This window comes from Ambystoma mexicanum, chromosome 8 (genome assembly GCF_040938575.1).
Source record: "Ambystoma mexicanum isolate Mex_15411 chromosome 8, UKY_AmexF1_1, whole genome shotgun sequence".
NCBI classification, from domain to species: domain Eukaryota; kingdom Metazoa; phylum Chordata; class Amphibia; order Caudata; family Ambystomatidae; genus Ambystoma; species Ambystoma mexicanum.
Window position 1 is genome coordinate 472,928,475 of NC_090929.1, and position 21,678 is coordinate 472,950,152.

General features: G+C 47.0%; 1 protein-coding gene across 2 annotated transcripts in view; it reads right to left on the reverse strand.

The window, feature by feature from the left end:
- Nucleotides 1-21,678, reverse strand: part of C1QTNF12 (C1q and TNF related 12) — a 219,915-nt gene that overhangs the window by 74,191 nt on the left and 124,046 nt on the right. For both annotated transcript variants that reach the window (XM_069610094.1, XM_069610093.1), the window contains one exon: nt 13,738-13,919. In XM_069610094.1, the coding sequence (XP_069466195.1) occupies nt 13,738-13,919 (182 nt within the window). The remainder of the gene's footprint in view (nt 1-13,737; nt 13,920-21,678) is intronic.

The following is a 21,678-nucleotide window of genomic DNA, read 5'->3' on the forward strand; positions in this document are numbered from 1 at the left end:
TTAACCATCTCAACATTCAGACCATTTGTACATATTTTACTCAACACTCTACGAAAACTCTAATCTCCACCCTCATGCACAGAAAAGTCAACTACTGCTCGTGCTTACTCCTCGGCCTTCCTTTCTACTCCTTCCTCCCTCTATTTAAAAGACTTCATCACGAGTTGGGGCGTATCCCGTCGGTAAATCCACCAGGATACCACCCAACACAATTACTGTTACTGCCACTTAGTCTGGTGGTAATATCACTGGATTAAAAGTGGCGTTGGCGGTGCAAGGCCCCATTTGCTTAGTACTCAATGGCATATTTTCGGCACAATTGCTGCAGTGGTAATTGCGCCGAGGTAACTGCACCGAAAATGGGTATAAGGTCAGTGGATTTACATCCATCTCAGAGCTGGAGGTGGATCCTCCAACTTTGCCCCAAACTCGTAATTGGGTGGTGCGGTAATGCAGCGGTAACGCTATTATCACCACATTTCTACTGCACCGTCCAACTCGTGATGATGCCCAGAGTCCTCAACTTCACTGTCAGCACTCTTTACAATCTACCCAGATCCTCTCCCACTTCTACCTTCCAGCACCATGCTAGTTGGCTCTCCATGCACAACCACACCCTTTTCAAGTTCCCTCGCCTAGTTTACAAGGCTATCAATTCTTATGCACTGGCCACCTTGCATATGTTGAATGTTTAGCACTAGTATGCACAGTCATATACAAATCAAATCTCTGGCATAACCCATCCCAAGCAGAACACACAGACACATGAGTAACTCCAACTCTCAGCAGCATTCAGGCTTGGCTTTGCTGACTGGCACAGCCCCACCCCCACACAGTGGGATGCAAAGAACCCCTATGCAATAATCCAGTCTTTAACTGCACAGGTCACTGTACACACTACTCACTTCACAGTCTACCACATCAATATTTAGCCAGAGCGAAACCTCTCAACACCAATTCAGAGCATTCGTCCGACCCCATCCAGCACCTGCAGGTCAGGACACATAGACAATATTCATCCATTAGACATCCATACAGAGCAGAAGAGGGCAAGGGAGGAATCACTGATAGAGAGACAGGTACTCAACCATGCAGTTAGGAAGGTTAGATTGTGGAAAAGGTATAGGATTGGAGCTTCAGTGGGAGCAGAGCTGAAGATCCATAAACAAATTACTGAACAATGCAACCACTTTTCCCTCCCGAACCTGTATCCCCTGCCTATAACCGTCTGTATTATGGCAGACCAACAGAATGCACGATGAAGGACGCGCCATACAAACACACTTTATTGTGGTCAGGATGAGGAATATGATAAATGCATACCGGTACTAGGGGTTTCTCTCTAAAGTAAAAGGGCCATCTCACTGAACAGTCCAGTTCAAAGGTGAAGGAAATGGATAAACTACAGCACAACAAGGCATTCCAGTCTACTAGAGATACATGTATCCCTGTTGTCCTCTCCTCTAAAAACAGTCTCAGGGTTGCCATGCAGTCTCAGATGCACAGTTTCCAGCATGTTTCTTGTCCCTTAAACACAGTCTCAGGGATATGCGCCTAGCATGCTTTCACAGTTACAGATATTCTCATCGTCTGTCCAGGTTGCCCTACTGGGTTGTGTTCCCTCGATTCGTCTCTTTCCCGTGAGTCACATGTCTCTTGGATTCCTCTGCCTCTTTAACCTTTCTACACCTATTAGGCATCCTTGTGCACTTGGCTCACTCATCTCTCTTGGTCTCTCAGCTCTCACATGCCTCTCAGCTGTCTAGCACCTCTCAGCTCTCCCAGGCCTCTCAGCTCTCCCAGGCCTCTCAGCTCTCCCAGGCCCCTCAGCTCTCTAGCACCTCTCAGCTCTCCCAGGCCTCTCAGCTCTCCCAGGCCCCTCAGCTCTCCCAGGCCTCTCAGCTCCCCCAGGCCTCTCAGCTCTCCCAGGCCCCTCAGCTCTCTAGCACCTCTCAGCTCTCCCAGGCCTCTCAGCTCTCCCAGGCCCCTCAGCTCTCTAGCACCTCTCAGCTCTCCCAGGCCTCTCAGCTCTCCCAGGCCCATCAGCTCTCTAGCACCTCTCAGCTCTCCCAGGCCCTTCAGCTCTCTAGCACCTCTCAGCTCTCCCAGGCCCCTCAGCTCTCCAGCACCACTCAGCTCGCTCTCCCAGGCCTCTCAGCTCTCCCAGGCCCCTCAGCTCTCCCAGGCCTCTCAGCTCCCCCAGGCCTATCAGCTCTCCCAGGCCCCTCAGCTCTCCTTGGCTTCTATTGCTACTTCTATTTGGATGTATATGACACAAACTTAGCAAGGAAGCAATGGAGCACTCTTCAAGAAGTTTGGGATTAATAGAGGTCGGCATAAGGAGAGGTTAAAGGTTTTAGTAGCTTGTATATACCATACTAAAGGTGTGGGGTACACCTGGGTGCAACTCGAAGCGACCCATAAGTATTCCCTGAAGAACAGGGTATTGAGTTCCTTCCTGAACTGCATAACATTGGAGCAGACCCGATTGCGGCTGTAGATTGTGTTCCAGTAGGATGGGCTGTAGCAATAGCAGGCCTGTTTCCTGGCTTTCCCTTTGCATGCCAGTTTCCTCTCAAGCCTCGCAATGGTTTGGGTCCTAGAGGAGCGCGTCCCACCTGAGCCCATGCACCTATTCCTAGTTAGGCTATTGGATGCCTTATACATGATGTGCTAAATTTCGTAGAGTAGTCTGGCTGGGATGGGTAGCCAAGGTAATTCTCTCTTAGGCTGAGGGAGGGGAGAGGGTGGTCAAATGTTGTAGTTACCAGTTACCTTTATGTGGCATGCATCCGCATGTTGAATGGAACTAAGGGACATTCTAGCTGTGTAGTGGTGTTATGGTATGTTAGATTTCTGCTGTGTCATGTTTTTGCTGTCTGGTTGGGCTATGCTTAGCCCTGCTTTTAAATGTTGTGCTTTTTTATGTTTGGTATGCAACAATATGCTATGTTATGCAACATCATGTTAAGTTGCTAAGACATGGCATACAATGTTGGTCTGTTAGGATTTATGTCTACGTTGCAAATGCATATTTGCTGAAAATGTTAAAACGAAATAGTTATTTGTTAATGTACTCCTTCCTTTTGCTTTTCTGTGTGCCCCCACACCACCCGGCACACACCTATTGAATTGACCCTTTTTTCTCGTTCTTCCATATCTAACCCTGTCCTGTCCTTATGATTTTCCTTTTTCTTTTTTCTTCCCAGTTTGGATTTTGCATCTGAATCCCATTTTGTGTTTGTTTGGGGGAACGTCCTCTGTATTTTGTGCATTCGCAACATAATGTACGTTTTCTATATGAACTTGTTATTTTGTGTTTTTTCAGGCAAGCCTTCCAAAGCATAGTTTATGTCCCAGTCCATAGTAGACCCACCATTCAGTGAACACTCCACCAGTCTCTCCTACCCTACCAGCCATCTGCTGATAAGCCAGCCAGGGTCACTCAGCAGTATGAGCCTCCAGCTTCCTACCAGGACTCATCCGCAAGATGGGCAAGCTCTTTGAAGCAGCTGGAAGGTGACAGGTGACACTCCACAAAATACCAAAATAAATAAATACTTGGTGTAAAGTGGAATTTGGTGCCTCAAAAGAGCCTTCATCCACAGTAGACCTGCAAATGCATCTAGTGAACTGAATCTTACCCTCTCCTGTTGGACCCAAGAACACCCACTGTCCACTTTTAGCAGGACACAGTAACTGCTGTCCAGGTCAAAAAAGAAAAGGTAGAAAAGGCTAGAGTATGCCGATAGCTCTAGAAGAGCCCTGCCGTCCCCATCAATACACCCATCCAGTAGAGCTCCTAGCAGGCCTCAAAAGCTTCCAGGCAGTCTGCTGCAGGGCATTGCTTTGGGAACGGCACCAAAGAGCATTACTTGACAGGGTGCATGGGGGTCATCTGGGCATGACATTCACCAAATGGCACCCACTGAAAAGTACTGTTTGCCTTCCCCAGACCTAGAAGTGTAGCATCGCATTGAGTTCTGCACGGCCTTCCAGTACTGCCGGCACACACATGACAAGTGTTCCCTAGCCCACACACTCTAGGATATAATGGGTGTTGACCTTATAGGGCCATTAGAATTCATTGATACCGAACAGCAGTATGGGCAAGTTAAACAGAAGTGTCCCCCAAATTAATGGAAGTCCTATGTCGATGTGAAATCACCATAGACTGACGCCCCATCACTGCTCCAACTCGCAAAGAGGGGTTCCCCAAGATCTTGCCATCTGATGTTGGAATTTATCTCATTAGTACCCGGCGCGGGGTCACGTGTTTTCTAAAAACACATTTCATTGGCCGAGGTGTGGGCGTTACCCAACCAGGAATCCCTCACCCTAAAAAAATACACTTTGCACAGTTCCATGAATCGGGGTTTGTGTCAGCAGTGCAAAGTCACTTTTCAGCAGTGCAAAGTCACTTTGAACCATGCAAATAGATGAATCAGGCCCTAAAACTTTAAAGTTGGTGGTTTTGCTAAGGTCAACATGTTTTAAAAACCCAAGGTCAAAATGTGCAAGTGCAGCGCATCCAGAAAGTTGCCTTGGTAACCTGCAACACAGTCATGGTCTCTTGATTATGGCAAATGGCGGAATAACTCTCGATTGGTCCGGTCCAAGAAAAGGACATGAAAATGGAAGGAACCAGCTACAATCAAGGCCACTGTCACACTGAAGCTTCGATTTCACAAGGAGCGTGTTCTGACACCACAGATGGCCTGGAGGATCCATGTGGGATACTACAGGGTGAGCGAGAGAGCACAACTTGAACTAAAGCCGCACAGCTGCATGCTCATGGCACAGGAAGGCTCTCCATAATGGAAGACCCGACCTTAGTGGAAGAAACACTGGCACCAAGTGTGTCTGAGGTATGACCAGGACATCACATCAGGAGGTCACCCACCAGGGAGACAGCGCTAGAACCGGGAGGACAAGCACATGAACAAAGGTTGTGGATGTACAACTTTATTGACTTCGGACTTTTCCCATTCCCCAAAGAGGAGACAGTATGCCTCCTACAAAACTACCCTCCCAGCGTGAGGGCCTGGCTTCAATCCCTGCCGTGAGTAGCGTTCTAATACATGCAACACCCACACGTATTGTACATGCGCACAGAGGAGCATTGAAGACGTAGCCAAACTACTCAATTCCCTATGGGTAGTCCAGGTGCTGGCAGAAATCAGAGTTCTTATTTAGAAATAGAGAAGTCTAGCAACCAGCATTCTTTTGTTTAGAGGGCTTCTTCCAACTGGCTGCCATACTTTCTTACCACAGGGAGCTTGCCCCCCACAATACTTGGGCCACCCTGGTCTATGCACTGAGTGGACCTTTGTCTCTACACACTTCCTGGCCCGGAAGTGGTGTTCACTGACCCTCATTGCTACTGCCTCTGGGCATTAGCTTCCAGTCAATGTTCAAGCTTAGACTAGAGGCCTCCCAATACAGTGTCATTTTTGTCTGCCATACATGCAGGTCTGCTTTCTCCAAACACTGCCATAATACTCTGCCTTAAAGGCATGGTCTAGTAAAAATGTTTATTTAAAAAATAGATAGGCAACATAAAAAAAAAATACTAGCATTCTCTTTTTTAAAACTTCCTATGTAAAATTTTGAGCTATTCAAGCTCAAAATTCGCAAAAGCAAGCACATGGGCGCATCCATTTTGTGAAATGGAGGCCCTCCTGTGCTGGCTTTTGCTTTTGCGGCACTAATGAAGGAAAAGCCAGCCAGCTGTAGTAAACAAAAGCTACCGCTGGGTGGCTTTCCCTTCATTGGTGCTGTACGCGGAGGACGGGGACCGGAGACCAGAGCAGGTAAGCTGCAGCTGAATCTCGGTAAGTGCTATTTATTTATTTTTTTAAAATAAGCACTAGCTGGAGGAGCCCGGAAAACTTAGAAATAAAACCGCAGCTTTAAAAACGTTGTATTTATTTATGTATTATTTTTATTTATGAAGGGAAAGACACCCAGCGGTAGCTTTTGTTTACTACAGCTGGCCGGCTTTTCCTTCATTAGTGCTGCAAAAGCAAAAGCCATGACCCTACTGTTGTGCTCTGCACAAGACCCACCCCAAACTAAGATGTCATCTTGGAAGTATTCTACACCCTGAATACCAGCAAATAACTTCTGCATCACCCTCTGAAAAACGGCAGAAGCAGATGCCAGTTCGAAGGGCATTCTGCAAAAACGAAATGCCCCAAAACCAGTGAAAAAAAAGGTCAAGGGTCAGGAGTCAATGTGTAGGTCGATTTGATGATAGGCGGAGGAGAGATCAAAAGTAGAGAAACAGGAGGCTCCACCCACCAAGGAAAGCATTTCATTGATATTAGGAAGAGGATGTCTGTCGGTCCAGATGTTGGAGTTAAGGTCTCTGAGATCGACACACATCCTGATGCTTCCATCAGACTTTCTCGCTAACACCACAGGAGCCAGCCATTCCGAGCACTCTACCTCTTCAATCACTCCAGCCTCCACCAGTTTGTTAAGCTCTTCCTTCAAGGCATCCCGAGCCATTACTGGAACTTGCCTGACCTTGTGCACAACAGGGGTCGCACCTCTCTTCAGGGCTATTTTGTGGGCGACACCCTTCAACTTGCCCAGTTTGGATGTAAAAACTGTAGGAAACATACTCTACAGAGTTTCTGCAGACAAGGGTACGTCTGAAACAGTAGTATCTCTTTCACCCTCAGTCACACTCAAAACTGGAACTGATTTGCCTGGACGTATTTCTATTTCTAGAGCAGCTTGCTCGTCCCATCCCACCACTGGATCACCCTTATAGGCAACATATAGTTTTCCCCGGGTTTTACGTCCCTGAAATTCTATGTCCACCCATTTGAAACCGAGAACCTTGATGGGAACGCGCCCGTAGGCACAGGGGTTAGTATAAGGAGGAGACAGATCTGACATCCTCTTCTTGAATTTGGAACAATAGAGTTCGGGAGAGACCATAGTGTAGGGGGATCCCGTGTCTACCATTAATTCCACAGGCACATCATTCACTTTGAGGGTAGCCCACGCACTCTTCCTTCCAGGACCTACACTCAACAACACACCCTCCTTAGTACTCTCGCAGTTAGCTCGAGAGGAACCAACATAACCCACCATGGTTACACCTTCCTCCTCATCATTCACATCCACCATTCTCACAGTTTCTCTGGAGGACACAGTACTCCTGAACATACAGGCATAATGCCCTCTGCCTTTGCACTTCCTGCACACTAAGGTGGAGGCAGGACACTCCTTCGACCCAGGAGCATGTCCACGCCAACCACATCTCCGGCATACCTCCTTAGAAATTAACGTCCCTCTGGTGTCCTTGTCTCTGCCTCCGGAGTCTTCACTCCTGCGGGGTAATACGGCATGTACGACTTCCGCCTTGTCTGTCATTTCCCTCACGCTTTTCCTAGATTCCTCCATGGCCCGGGCAATTTCAATCACTTTCTCCAGAGGTGGATCCTTCTCAGTCCACAACCTCTCCCTGACCCTAGAGTAACGTGTATACATCATAATCTGATCCCGGATGTATTCTTCTGTCAGTCCCATGAACTTGCAAGTAGCAATCAGAGTACGAAGGGCGGTTACATATGAGTCGATGCTCTCCCCCGAACCTTGTGCTCTTGAAAAGAAGTGGTACCTTTCAAGTACCACATTGGCTCTCTTTCCGAACCATCCTTCTAACTTGCCGTGGGCAGTCTCATATGCAAGCACTACATTTTGGGAAGCATCACCCCCTTCACCCTTGTTGGGTAAAGGGGCCAACACACATGGACCAGGTAAATGTCTGAAGATCCTGAGGCCCTCTGTACCGAGGCAATTTAGCAAAGCTGCTTCCTTGTCGTCATCCGAGAGTCTTGCCCCTCCTGACGCCCTAAAATACACCTTGAAGGTGTCGACACATAGCTCCCAAGCAATGGGCGGAGCCCCGGGATTGGGTAGAATCCAGGAGGAGGACGCGCGTTGCTGTGTTGCATAATAGAAGAATAAGGAGTTTGCAAGACAACAAGGTTCCTCTATAAGTTGCTGAATGAATAGGTTGGGGCTAAAGGGGCTCTAGCGCGTGGCCCTCTGGCTTAGTGCAATGCACATGGCCCTCAGGTTCAGTGCAATGTAAAGGCAGAAATGTCAAATAGAAGAAGATCTTCCTCCCTCCTTTTGTCACATCTGTCTATCTGAAAAGGAAGGTCACTTTTAGTTCTACTCTGTGGTTCAAGACAGTTACTCTAACTCCTGCAGACCGAGACAGTTCATTAGAACACGGAACGAAGCAAACAAGGCAATGTCTGTGGTAGCAGTGCAGAAGGGGTTAACGCTTAGCGAGCGTGCTTGCAAATGTTCAAAGATCCGCCCCTCCCTGCAGCCTGCCCACGGTAGAGATCCAATGGAAGAGCGGATCATAGAAAGGTTCCCCCCCTCCTTCTGCTTGCGACTGGAGAGTGTCTACGGGGCGAGGAAGAACTGAGGGGCCAGACGCTACACTGACTGCCTCACCTGTGGCTCCGGATACATCCGCCGGCTCACGGTACGTGCTCTACCCCGGACGGGGAGCGCAGCCCAGGCATCAGTTGCCGCTGGGCTCCGTGGCGTGCATCAGCTCGGCGCTGCGTCGTGCTGAGGTTCAGGGGCGCCCTTGCACACCGGAGAAGGAGTCGAAGTTGCACGTAGGCGGACACGGAGGGCGCCTCTGAGCGCTGTCCTCAAGCGTCCCTCCAGGCACGATGCCAACCGAAGAAGAGTGGCAGTAACCGCTGGAGCTTCCAAAGACGCGTGGTTCGGGCAGGTCGATCACTCGTTGCAAGTGTAATAACGAGACACACGGCAGAGTGGATCGAACCTGGTTTATTGAGATCGACCTGCACAGCGGTCCTCCACCTTCAGCACCGCCTCCCTCCAACTCCCACAGCAATGTTCAAACCGCTCAAAGTAAACAGCACTAGAACGCACTGGTGTGGAATCCCACGCACGTAGCATTCCACACCAGGGCTAAGCCTGCACTATATTACTACATAGTGCATGGCTGTCAGCGCGGCACTCCCATGTTAAGAAGAAGCACCGTTCTGCCAGCCATGCTGCCAGCTCTGCCAGCGCTGCATGGCTCTCAGCGCAGCGCCCTCTCTCATCACGGGATTGTTGCATTGACCATCATATGGCCATGGATGTTAGCACAGCGCTGCCTCTCATTACAGGTCAACGGCGCTGCTAATCATGCTGTCAGCGCCATTGATATGATATGATAGGTTATTTATAATGCGCTTAATACCCAGAGGTTTCTAAGCGCGGACCCGGGGATCGAACCTGTGTTGCTGCGTGTCATCTTGCTTCCAAGGTGAGCACGTTGCCCCTAAGCTATCCTCCAGAGACATTCTGCACAAAGCCCTGGTCGTACCTGACAGACGCTGCCAGGGCATGAAAAATGACCAGCCCCCTTCACTCGATCCTTGCCTTCTTAGAGTAGGGGGCAGGAGCCCCCCTTCCAGTGCCGTTCTCATCCTGCCCAGGCCGCACCTCACAAACGCGGCACAGACAATCACCCTCCCCTCCGCCCACTCCTTACCTTGTTAGGGTGGGGAGACCACCATCCACCCCCCACCCTCTTGTTGCCTGCAGTCTTCACCAGGCTGATTAATCCATTCCCCTCCCTCCACATCAGGTTTGGGCGCGGTTGCTAGGAATTAGTCAGTTTCCAGCAACCACTCCAGGCAGATTTTCTTTTTTCTTTTTTTAAAATAAAATGTTTTTATTTTGATTTTTTAGGGACATAATAGCTTTATAGATCATGCCCCTCGGGCTGTTCTGGGAGTTTTGGGCTCTGAAGACTTTTTAAACACCCTCGCTGTGCTCGGCCTTTAACTTGGACTTCAGGGCCCATAACTCCCTGTACACTGCTCAGGCTAGGTCTATAAAGCCTAATTATGGTATATGTTAAATGCTATGCTGTTCTAGGTTTTTAATACTATTATAGGTTATCTTTCTGGAACATTTGTTGTCACAGAAAGATGACTTTCTAAGTGTTCTACAAACCTATACTATAACGTAAGATAATACTCTATGTTTTAATTGTGTTGTTTGTTATGATGTGTGCCATAATATGTGTGCTATGTTGACGTTATATGTGCTTAAGAGCCAGTTACACTGTAGCGCTGAACCCCCACGCCATGAATGCGTCTTGCAGAAGGGACAGGGTTAAAGATATTATATTCGTATGTAAAACCGACAGCAATTTAACCTCGGCAGCTTCTACCTAAAAATACCCAATTAAAGGTAATTAAATTAATAGGGGATTGATGCGCTTGGAGAAGAGGGGACCACAGGGCTGAAACTGGCACCAGACAGCAGGGCTTGTTAATTCGGGCCTGTTCCATCCTGCGCCCTGCTCAGGCTCCCTCCACACAAAGTGCCAGTGTTTCTTTGTATTTTTGATCTACTTTACCTACGCTGATGTGTTATTATATGTGTAAGACGCCATGCTAAACCCTTGAACTGAGCACAAGCATCGTCTAGTGAGCTCGTCAGCGCGTGGATGGAGAGGCCCACACCAACAATGCAGAATTCCATTGAACGGCAAGCTTCTAAGATGAAAACACAAGCCCCACTTTCACTGTCACCCAGGTCATGCCGTGCACCACCTGCCATTCCACCACGACCACCTAGACCCTACCTTGCGCCACTTTGCCTCTGCCACCCAGATCATGCCCTGCACCACCTCCCATTCCACCACTACCACCCAGATCATGCCCCGCACCACCTCCCATTCCACCACTACCACCAGACTTTACCCTGCACCTCCACCCATTCCACCACTACCACCCAGACCATGCCATGCACCACCTCCCATTCCACCACTTCCACCCAGATCATGCCCTGCACCACCTCCCATTCCACCACTACCACCCAGACTTTACCCTGCACCACCACCCATTCCACCACTACCACCCAGACCATGCCCTGCACCACCTCCCATTCCACCACTACCACCCAGACTTTATCGTGCACCACCTCCCAATCCACCATGACCACCTAGATCCTACCCTGCGCCATTCGCTTCTGCCACCCAGATCTTGCCTTGCAACACTTCCCACTCCACCCCTGAAATCCAGATCATGCCCTGCGCCACCTTACATTCAACCACTACCACCCAGATCATGCCCTGCACCACTTCGCCTCTGCCACCCAGATCATGTCCTGCACCACCTGCCATTCAGCCACTACCACCCATATCAAGCTCTGCACCACTTATCTTTCCACCTCTGCCATCCATATCATGCCCTAGTCCACCCTGTCACCCAGATCATACCCTGCACTGCCACTCATTCCACCAGTATCACCCAGATCATGCCCTGCACCACTTCACTTCACCACTCCCACTCAGATCATGTTCTGCACCACTTTCCATCCTACCAATTCCATCCAGATCATGCATGGACCACTTCATTTTCCACCACTAACACCCAGATCATGCCCTGCACCACCTCCCATCCCACCACTACCACTCAGATTTCACCATGCACCACCTCCCATTCCACAACTATCACCCAGATCATGCCCTGCACCACCTCCCATTCCACCAGTACCACTCATATTTTACCCTGCACCACCTCCCATTCCACCACTACCACCCACTCACGACGTACTTCTCAAGTCTGTCCCCTGCACAAAAAACAATGTCAAGTTATAGACTGTTAGCTTTTGGTGTGTTTTCCTCCCAGGAGTCCTCAGTGACTTCCTAGACATCTTGCACTATGATCTTGTTGTCTATCTGATGTTACTCAAAACCCCTCACTGGGATACAGCTCCCTACTTCACAGCTATCCATCTACAATTCCTTACAGTCAAAACATACTCATTCCTTAGACAATTTGGACGTCAAATGGTCTCAAAATCTGTCTAGTTTTCTAAATCCTACCAATTATGAGCCAGGTTCTTAAAGTGTCCTACAGTGCAGGTTTTGCTGTTTTGTCCCTCGGAAAGGCAATTCTCACAGCCCTTCTTAAACACCCATTGGTTTTCCCATTTTACCCTTACCTTTGTCTGCCAGCCTGCAAAAGATGCCTGCAGCATCATTTGATCCCCAACAGCTTAACTACAATCCTCTGAAGGGGACAGCAATGGCCGTGGTCTCCATTCTGTGTGGTCTGCACATACCACCCAAATGTAATTGGTTATTTATAATGCGTTTAATACACAGAGGTTTCTAAGCGTGGACTCGGGAATCCAATCTGTGTTGCTCTGCATTGTCTTGCTTCCAAGACGAGCGCGTTGCCCCTGAGCTATCCTTCCGAGACCCAATCACATCATTTCTCTATATCACCTGATCATTCAACAGCGTTTGGCAAAGGAGAAGGTGGGTTTTATGGAAAGGCCCTCAAATGGTTTATGCCCTTCTTTGCAGAAAATCTGTAGAGTGGAATTGGTGTTCCTGCCTCCTCATACCTCACAATACATTCCCCTCACTTGTAACGTCACCCAGGCCCACTCACTGTCCCTGTAAATTTCCAGCCTGTTACCTGCCTCTACGATCCGTCTATTTGACTGCAATTTTCATTTGTCTTTATGCATTTAATGTTTGATCCAAATAATTCCTCTCTTTGGCCTGTTGACATAAATGTCTTCCCGGTACCTTCCCTTATCATAAGCAAGCAGTGGCAAAGTCAATAGGTTTTGGCTGTCATATGTCAAGCGAAGGACAAAATGCAAAAGTAATGTTCATGCCATGAGTCATGCAATAGAGTTTGCAACATTTCAAGTAATACAAAATTATGAATGTGCTTAACAAAAACAGACACAAACCTCAAACACTGTTCTGTCAAGTATCAGACATCAACAACTCTTTCCTTTAAGTTGACAGCAGATGAACACACAGAATATTCTTCTTTTAGCAAAACCACAATGCCAGAAACATACAAAAGTAGGGAATGACGACACATCATGTGTATGCTAACCCCTTTTCCATCTGACATCACTGATTGCAATAGTTTTTTCTCCACTAGGTGTCACTAAAATAACATTTATTTGCCAAAACCTAAAAATGTAAGCTTTAAGCTGGACTCCCTGCTCCACCTGTAAAATATAGGGCTTCGTCTTTCAACCAGGTGCTGTGCAAAATCCCCCCACTCCTTCCTGTTGACCTCTGCACTTGGCTTGTCCCTTCTACTGTCGTGTCTCGACACAGCTATGGAAATACTTTTTACAAGAGAGCGCTTTCCTGTCAGATCCACCCATTGGGAAAAGGACTCAAAATGGAGCGGATTCAATCCACAACGGGACCGATGATCGGCAACATATATCTCAAAGGATGCATGAATTGCAGTGGCTCTTGATGAGTCAAGGAGCTTAATGTAAATCTTCAATATCATCCCAAGGACCTTCCGGACCCAGGGGCCACCATCACGACAGGCACATTTCACCACAACGTGCCAACTTGGCCTCTTCCTTCCTGCTCACAGAAATTGCTATAGGTTCCCAGTTCAAATACAAAAGGAAATGGTGGCCGAATCGTTTCTGCTCTTGCCCCAGCTTTCTGGAACTCTCTTCACAGGTTCCTTCAGATGCCAAAAAATATATACGTATACTTCCAAAAGGCCTTCAAAACAAGTTTTCCCCCCAAATCGAGACATTCAAGCATACCACTGCCTTGGTGCCCGTCTTCAGCAGTTGGCAAGCACTGCAATACCCTCTTCTCTAGAATTCTTTCCTCAGGCCTAGCTCCTCTTCCCCGCACTTCCCCGCAGCCCTCCTCACCGTCTGGAAGTTCTGCAGCTCCACCAGGGTCTTCTTGTCCACCAGTACTGGGCCCTTCAGCTTGCAGTGGAAGGCTTCTTCCACCCGCCGGTATGGGGACACGTCTTCCAGGATTGGGAGCAGTGGGGGCAACTCACTGGTCAGCTCTGGCGTGGCCGCGGAAGCTCGGTGCTCTGCAGCCTCTGAGGAAAAGAAGAGTGGGTTAATTCTTCAGCTCTGCAGTCAGACCAGCTCATCAGAACTTCTAGAGATTTTCCAACATAGTCATGCCTCTGAAACTATGTGAGGGGGCATTGCTGAGACGCCTGCTGTGAGGAAGACAATCTGTAGTTGGTTTATTCAATTATTACTAATACCAAGCTTACCAACATTTATTCTGGCTGATTCTATTTTCCGTTCTGTGATGTTCCTAGTGAAGGCCTGTTATTTCAGAATGGCATTGGGAGGGAAGCCTGTATAGATGCCTAGTGAATAGGCTGATCGCTTTGTTTTTCTCACCACTGATCTACTGTCCACCAGATCCCAACTCTCCATTCTCAAGTATGTCAATCTATGCCACACTGAGGGAGACACATGTATGTGATTGGTTGCTGTACCCCTCAGAGCTGCACGTCTTGAGTTGATAACGCCACTTATTAATTAGCACTGCCCTGTCAGGCAACAATACTTGTTCTGTATGGAGCAGAAAAAGCAAAATTGTCAACTTATTTGAATACCCATGATGGATTGCAGTGTGGTTCTGTTTCCGGAGATAAACTTCCAGTAAAGGCTACTTGGTGGAGCTGTCTTGTGTTTGTCTTATTGGATGAAATGATACCTTCACAGATACCCCTGGGCAATAAGGCCCTGTCCACGTCTTCCTTACTTAGATTCCGCTCCTTCCCACTGTGCAAGAGCCATGATTTGACAGCAAAGTGCCAAGAGCTGTGGAATGGATGCACTTCCCTCCATGACAGAGAACAGGGAAGGTTATCGCCACTGAACCACCGCCTCCCTTTCCCTCCCACAGATATAAGTATTTTAGAAACCATGGACCCCTTCCCTTATTGATGCTGCACAGGCTGCCGTCCCATAATGAGAGGGAAAATTACTTGGGTATGCAGGCAGAGTCTGATGGAGACTCTAGGGGAATGCTGAGGGGTGAGACAATTGGAAGACATTTTCTATTAAAATGTGTCTCTAAATAAGTGAGCCATGAAACCTGTGTTTGTAGGCATTAATGATGTGTTATTATGTATATATCACTCATGCCTGAGGGCTGTACACAGAACATATTTACATACATTTGTCATCCCAACTGAAGCTGGTGCTCATTTATTGTCCGCAGAAGGATAAAAGGCTGAGTTGGGCGTGCCTGGATTCAAACCAGCGACCTGCCGATCAAACCTAGATCGCAGCAGAAAGCGCATATATATATATATATATATATGCACTGTACTGAAGGGCACATCGGTGATGAAGAGGCAGCTATGGGTGCAACTACCAGGGGGATTAAAGGTGTACTGGCCCCCTCAAAATATCCAAGATGACCAAGAGGACCATGCATCAGTGCAGTAAAATAACTGTAAAACTAAGAGGTAAAAGGCTTAGATAAGTCTTTGCACATTTTTTAACCACTTTAGAGAATTCAAAAATTAAGACAGGAGGGGAAATGTGTTTTCTTCACCTCATTCTTACTCTACATGCTTAAGGGTCTAGTTTTATGCCTGTATGACATTTTCATGCAGGCATAAAACGTATGGATTCATGTGGAATCCGCCTGCATTTAAAACATGCTAAAAGCAGGGGGATTCCATAGGAAACCATTGTAAATGCTATCTTTTGCTTGCAGCGTTTACATTTTTTAAAATATGGAGAGTAAAATAGGAGTAAAGGTGTTTTCACCTGTGTGTACTCTTTCCTTCAACACTCCATTTTGTACATGTGGGAAATAGCAGCATGTGACCCAGTAGCACGTAAGTGCTAAGAGTGATTCAATGGTTTATACACTGAATGCCAGAGCATTTTATTTAAAGACGGCAAATTATTTACAAACTGTGCTAGAGAGATGTATTTAAAATATGCAGGCTGGATGCAAACAAGACCACGGTGATCATGATGAGTGATGCAAAATACTTGTTTGTAGTGTCTCATGATACATTGTTTGGGGCATGAATCCCCCCCCCCCCGCAATTAGGAAACATCCATCACTGTCAGTCCTCTTTGGTAGGGCCCTGCCCTTCAATTTTGCATTTAATTAATTTGTCCCTGTGTTACCCTTGAGGACCAGTTGGACATTTTATGGGCATTGGCCTCCATTTTCTACAAAATAATGCTGATAAATGTACCCTTTGAACATATAATTTTAAAAGTGATCTTCCTGGCCAGATCAGTCGCTTGCACTGATTCATGGGAGATGTCAATGCCTCTCCACTAAAAGATAATCCACTCCCAGCAGTGATCTTGAACCAGTTCACAAAGCCAGGGCCCCTCAGGATCCAAATGACCGCTCCAGCACCAAAAGCTGCCTCTGCCACTGCAATACACATACTAATGTTATTAGCTGTGCACATTGGCAGCTGGTACGGTTGGATACAAGTTCCCACACCCTTATGTGTACACTAGGTGAAAGTTCAAGGTTTGATTCAGAAACATACTTGCATATTTCACCTTGTGCAAGATGTGGTGTGCCCTGTGGCAGCATGTCCACAGCGTCCATTATGCATGTGTGATGTGGAGCGGTGTGCGCTTCTTCAAAGAGCTTGGGATTCCCTTCAGCTGGGCTTGCAGGAAGGGTCAGGGTGCTCATTCGGGCTGTGCCACTGTAACATCCTGGTGGTTGCCCTATATTTGGGATGACCCTTTTTTGTAAACATCCCTTAATAAAGAAGTTGCTACTGAAACTGATGCTTGACTTGTCTGTTGATCTTGTCACCCCTTAATATATTTATTTATTTATTTAATACATAATCAGCCAACTGGCTTTGTATATACAACAGTTAAAGAAAGTAACATAAAAAGATGAGAAAACAACATGTGCACAGTTATCCTATGTACACATACAGTGGCTAAAATACTCAGTAGGAAATTGGGCAAAGCTCTATTGCATGACCAAATATAGTACTTAATAAAACCTTTACGATAATACAACAACTCATTAGTGAATTTCTAAAAATGTACATAAAAAAGACAGGTATCATTCATAAAAATCATCAAACAACGATTTTCATAATTTCCACACCTTTCCAATAAAATGTAACAATATAAAATATCAGATTTTGATCATTACCATTTAAAAACCTCAGCCATATTAAAGATAAATCGTCAAGGTTAGTATAATTTTTGTATGCTTCCATATAGCTTGCTCTTAGCATATGTAGGCTTTCACATTCAATTAATAGATGTTCAAGTGTTTCAATTTCACCAGTACCACATAACCTACAATGGCGTGCGTTGTGCATCTGTGCGCCTTGCGTTATCAATGCAATACTTTTGTTGAGGATGACAAGCCAGTCCAAATATGCTCGTCTTGCTTTTAAAATGATGCTGCCTCTACTTGACTTTTGATGACAGTTTGATTTCTTGACTCTCTCGCCTGCCGCAGCTGACTGTTAGTTTAAAATGCAACCTACCGCATGCTGCACGAGGGGCAGGCCTGGCACCAGCCTGAGCTGGGTAAAATGGATGCACATGTTTCTTAGTCGGACAGGATCATGCCGCACTGTCTGGCATGCAGGTGCAAGTTGCTTGCCCATGCCCTAAGTGTGTATACTACCAGAGTGCCAGACCACTGAGCCAGAGACAGAGTCAGAGGCAGTACCAGGCAATAGGTTGAGGCAGAAGAGAGCTGAGATATCCAGAGCCTCAGCTGTTCTGAAGTCAACTCATCCTCGAGTTGAACAGAAGTTCCAAACCCCATAATGCACTGCTCAGCCAGCCATCCCCCCCATTGGGTAAGTATTCAGAGCAACGATGGGACAAATGCATTTGGGCTTCTCATGAGACCATGTTCTTCTCTGCAATATGATTTTCTTTGGTCTCACTTCTCATGTGTTTCTCCCAGGGTCTCCCGACTCTCATGGCTAGGATACTGCTCACAGCCATGGTAAGAGCTAAGCTCATAAAGCAAGACTGGTAGGGGCTAGTAATGGCAGCACCTTAGCCTAACCCTTAAGCTACAGTCGACCGGGTAAGTGCATGGATAGTGATGCTGATGGATCATGGAAGGGGGTGGGCATAAAGCAGAGCAGGGAAAACATTGAAGACAGCTAAAGGGATGGAGGATGTTGTCCCACAGATGGGAATACAAGAAGATATTTGAGGAAATTGAGTGTGCGCCTCACCTTTGGATGGGATCTTTCCAGCGAGAGGACAGCAATTGAATGAGCATGCCTACAGAAATTGTTATCTCTAGAGGAGTGTTTGCAGTAATAGACCAAGTACTGCATTGGCCCAATATCCAAAATCACTCTATGATTTCACCCTTTTAGAGAGAGGTCAAAGTATTGTTGATCGGTTACATTCAACCACCTCAATGCAAGGCCTCTAGAAAGAGACCAAGAAGAGCCTGGCTGGTGAATCCCAGTCTTTAACCTGCCAAATGGCCGGGTGTTGAGTTAGGCATCCCCTGCAATTCCCATACGTGCATCCATTCTTAGTTAAGGGTGGTGTTGATATTGAAGTTGATCCCCTGACCAATTTAACCAAACTCCATGGTCCTGGGACCAGCTCTGAATCCATCAAGTCTGAGAAATAGGTAGCTGTTTTTTGTTGAATCCTTTGCCTCTTGCCAGTCTTATTGTACCTATCTACTATAGGAAGTGAACGGCTTTGTATACCAGGCCTGGTCCACTTAGCTCATCCTGCACTGCAGGTGAAAGGCTCTGGATCCCTGTGATATTCACTTCAGCCAATCCTGTCTTGCAGGGGGAACTTTTGTAATCCAGTGACAGTACTCTGGACCATCCAGCCTGAGAGAAGGCGGGCTCTGTACACATGTGCTAATTCCAGATGTGTTTACTGCTTTGTCAGGTACTCCACCACTAGATTAAAAAGAATGATTTTCTAGCACGTTCGGATGGTTTGCTCAAGCATCCAAGCCCAGTAACAATAGGTGCTGTTATTAGCCACTTTAATCATACTCGATGTATAGACCTCAGTCAGGAGAAGAGATGAGTTGGCCTTGCCAGGGTTTGAACCTGTGTACTCTAGCCCAAAAATACAAATGTCTGAGGCAAGTGGTTAACTTGCCAAGCTATATCATAGGCTTAATCACCATAAAATAAAATATCTAGGCACATTTTATATTCCCTGAGTGAATCTTCATAAGCGCCATCCTTCCTACAGGCACAGTTCCCCGTCTCAGAAGAGAAAACCCAGGCCCATTATTTTTTCAGGTGGCATATTCTCCTTCCTGGCATGATCCAATACTTTCCAGTGTTAACAATTTCCCTATCCAATGAATCTACAAACCCACCATTGCTGCACTTGGCCAGTTTTATATCCCTGGGCGAGTCACTGGAAACCTGACCTTACTAAAAGTGGCATGTTGCCGTCCTTAGTCAGACACAGAACAGGTTATTCTAGTGACTCAGATGTTTTATATCATGGGTAATTGAATCCCATAATCAATTTCCCAACAGGTAAAAGAGTATATTCTATGTGAAAATCCCACTAAGAAATTCGTGATGCATTTCTTTTCATTTCTTAATTGCATTGTGATTGTGGGTCATTAACCCCCGCCACACCTGGTACTGACAGCTCTTCGGGATGGCCTATGCGCCACATGTGTAAGCTAGGGGTACTTTGTGGTGGAACTTGGCCTGTCTCTGACTACGGTTGGTCGAGTAGGGTGATCCGAGACAGCTTGTGTCATTAGGCTGAAAGAGCTGAGAGGTTCCTAATCGCTGTCTAAATTCCCAGAAGCCATCCTTCCTTCAGGCAACACATTTATCTGTCTCTGGTGAATCCCCAAAACCCATTCATCCCATAGGTAACTAAATGATTATCCTGGAACACTCTTCAGAATCAATCCTTCCTATAGATGACTGGCTCATCACCTCATTGCTAATCATCAGAACCTATTCTTCCAACATAACAATATCTTGTATTTGTATAGAGCTTAATCATACAATTTCAAATTGTAATGGTAGGTTATCCCCTCGTGTTGATCCTCAGAGTGCATTCTTTCTACAAGTAGCAGGTTCTTTCTTATGGGGGAATCCCCCATTCCCATCCATCCTAAGGTTTACAGGCTCTTTGTTCAGGGGGGAATCCCCAGAACCCCTGCTTCCTACAAGGGAAGGATTGTTTTTGTCTCCAAGCAAATTCCCAGAGTCCATCCTTCCTGCAGGGGACAGAGTCCCTATCCTCTATAATCTGTATAGCCATCCCTTTTTGGGTAATAAGCCATGCTCTGTTCCGGGGACCGGGCAATACCTCTGAACACATTATTTCAAGGGGTAAATGTGTGCTACCCATACTTCCTATGAATGAGACAATGCTCTGGATTTAACAAGTGAAATGTAGTGTTATGACCCTGGGACAATGGGTAGACTCTACACTTCTTGTTTGACTTTGTGTTTTGTCCTTGTGATAAAGCCCAGAATTCATCCACCCCTACAGCTGAAAGGTAGCTTGTCCATAAGCAAATCTCCAGACTCCAACCTATATAAGTGATGACTTTCTATCCATAGGCAAACTGCTAGAGGCCATCCATCCCTTAGGTTATAGTCCATGGGGATTGGTGAATCCTCTTAGCTCATGTTTTCCACAGGGGAAAATGTGTCTCGCAAACTCAAATGTCCTAAATGAAATGCAGTCCTCTCTGAATCAAATCTTCCTATGGGTGATATATAGGCACTCATTCCTTCTGGCAGGCTGCAACCATAGTGTTCCTCTATACAGCGAATTTACTTTGCAGCAGAGACTACTGAGTAATCTTGAATAAAGTGCTGCTAAACTGCTCCAACACCAGTATCGTCAATTGACATGTGGTAATTATGGTGCTGCCCAACATTCCAATGGCGGTTGCTCCCCTGGGGGCAGCATCAATCGAAGTCGCCGTGTGCAGTGAGTGCATGTGCAGTGTGCTCTGTACTGTAGTGAAGGGGTAGCATTAACAGAAGTTGTCCTATGTAGTGAGTGTGCATGCAGCGTGCTCTGTACTGTAAAGGCACGTCACTGATAAAGGGGCAACCTTAACAGGAGTTGTCCTACGTAGTGAGTGTGCATGCAGCGTGCTCTGTACTGTAAAGGCACGTCAGTGATGAGGTAGCAACATTAACAGAGGTTGTCCTGTGTAGTGAGTGCACATGCAGTGCACTCTGTACTGTAGGACACGCCAGTGATAATGGGGCAGCCTTAATAGAAATGTTCCTATGTAGTGAGTGTGCATGCAGTGTGCACTGTACTGCAGTGAAATCACTAATGAAGGGGCAGCAATAATAGAAGGTGCCCTCTGTAATGAGTGCACATACAGTGTGCTCTGTACTGTAGTGCACATTAGGGATGAAGGGGCAGCCTTAATATAGGTTGTCAATATATAGTGAGAGTACATACACTGTACGGCAGAGCCAATTAATAATGACGGTGCAGCATTAATATAAGCTGTCCTGTGTAGTGAGTGCACATGAAGTGTGCTCTGTACTCTAGGGCACATCCGTGGTGAAGGGGCGACATAAATGTGGCGTTAACCCCCTGTTCGAAGGGCTGGAACTGGGATTAATGGCCCGTCAGCCCGAGTTGTAGGCCCGAGCGTAGCGGCGTCCTGATCACGGAAGGAAAATACTATTGCAATGTATGGAGCGGAGCCCCTCTTCCTTTTCCATGGCAGAGTCTGGCAGCGAAGACGAAGGAGCGGCTGCAGCACTCGCCACAGCCAAAATGAGGTAAGTGGAGGGGTGGGAAAGGTGGAAGAAAATAGTAAACAGGCACTGAGGGTAGGGGTAGATGGCGGCAGGG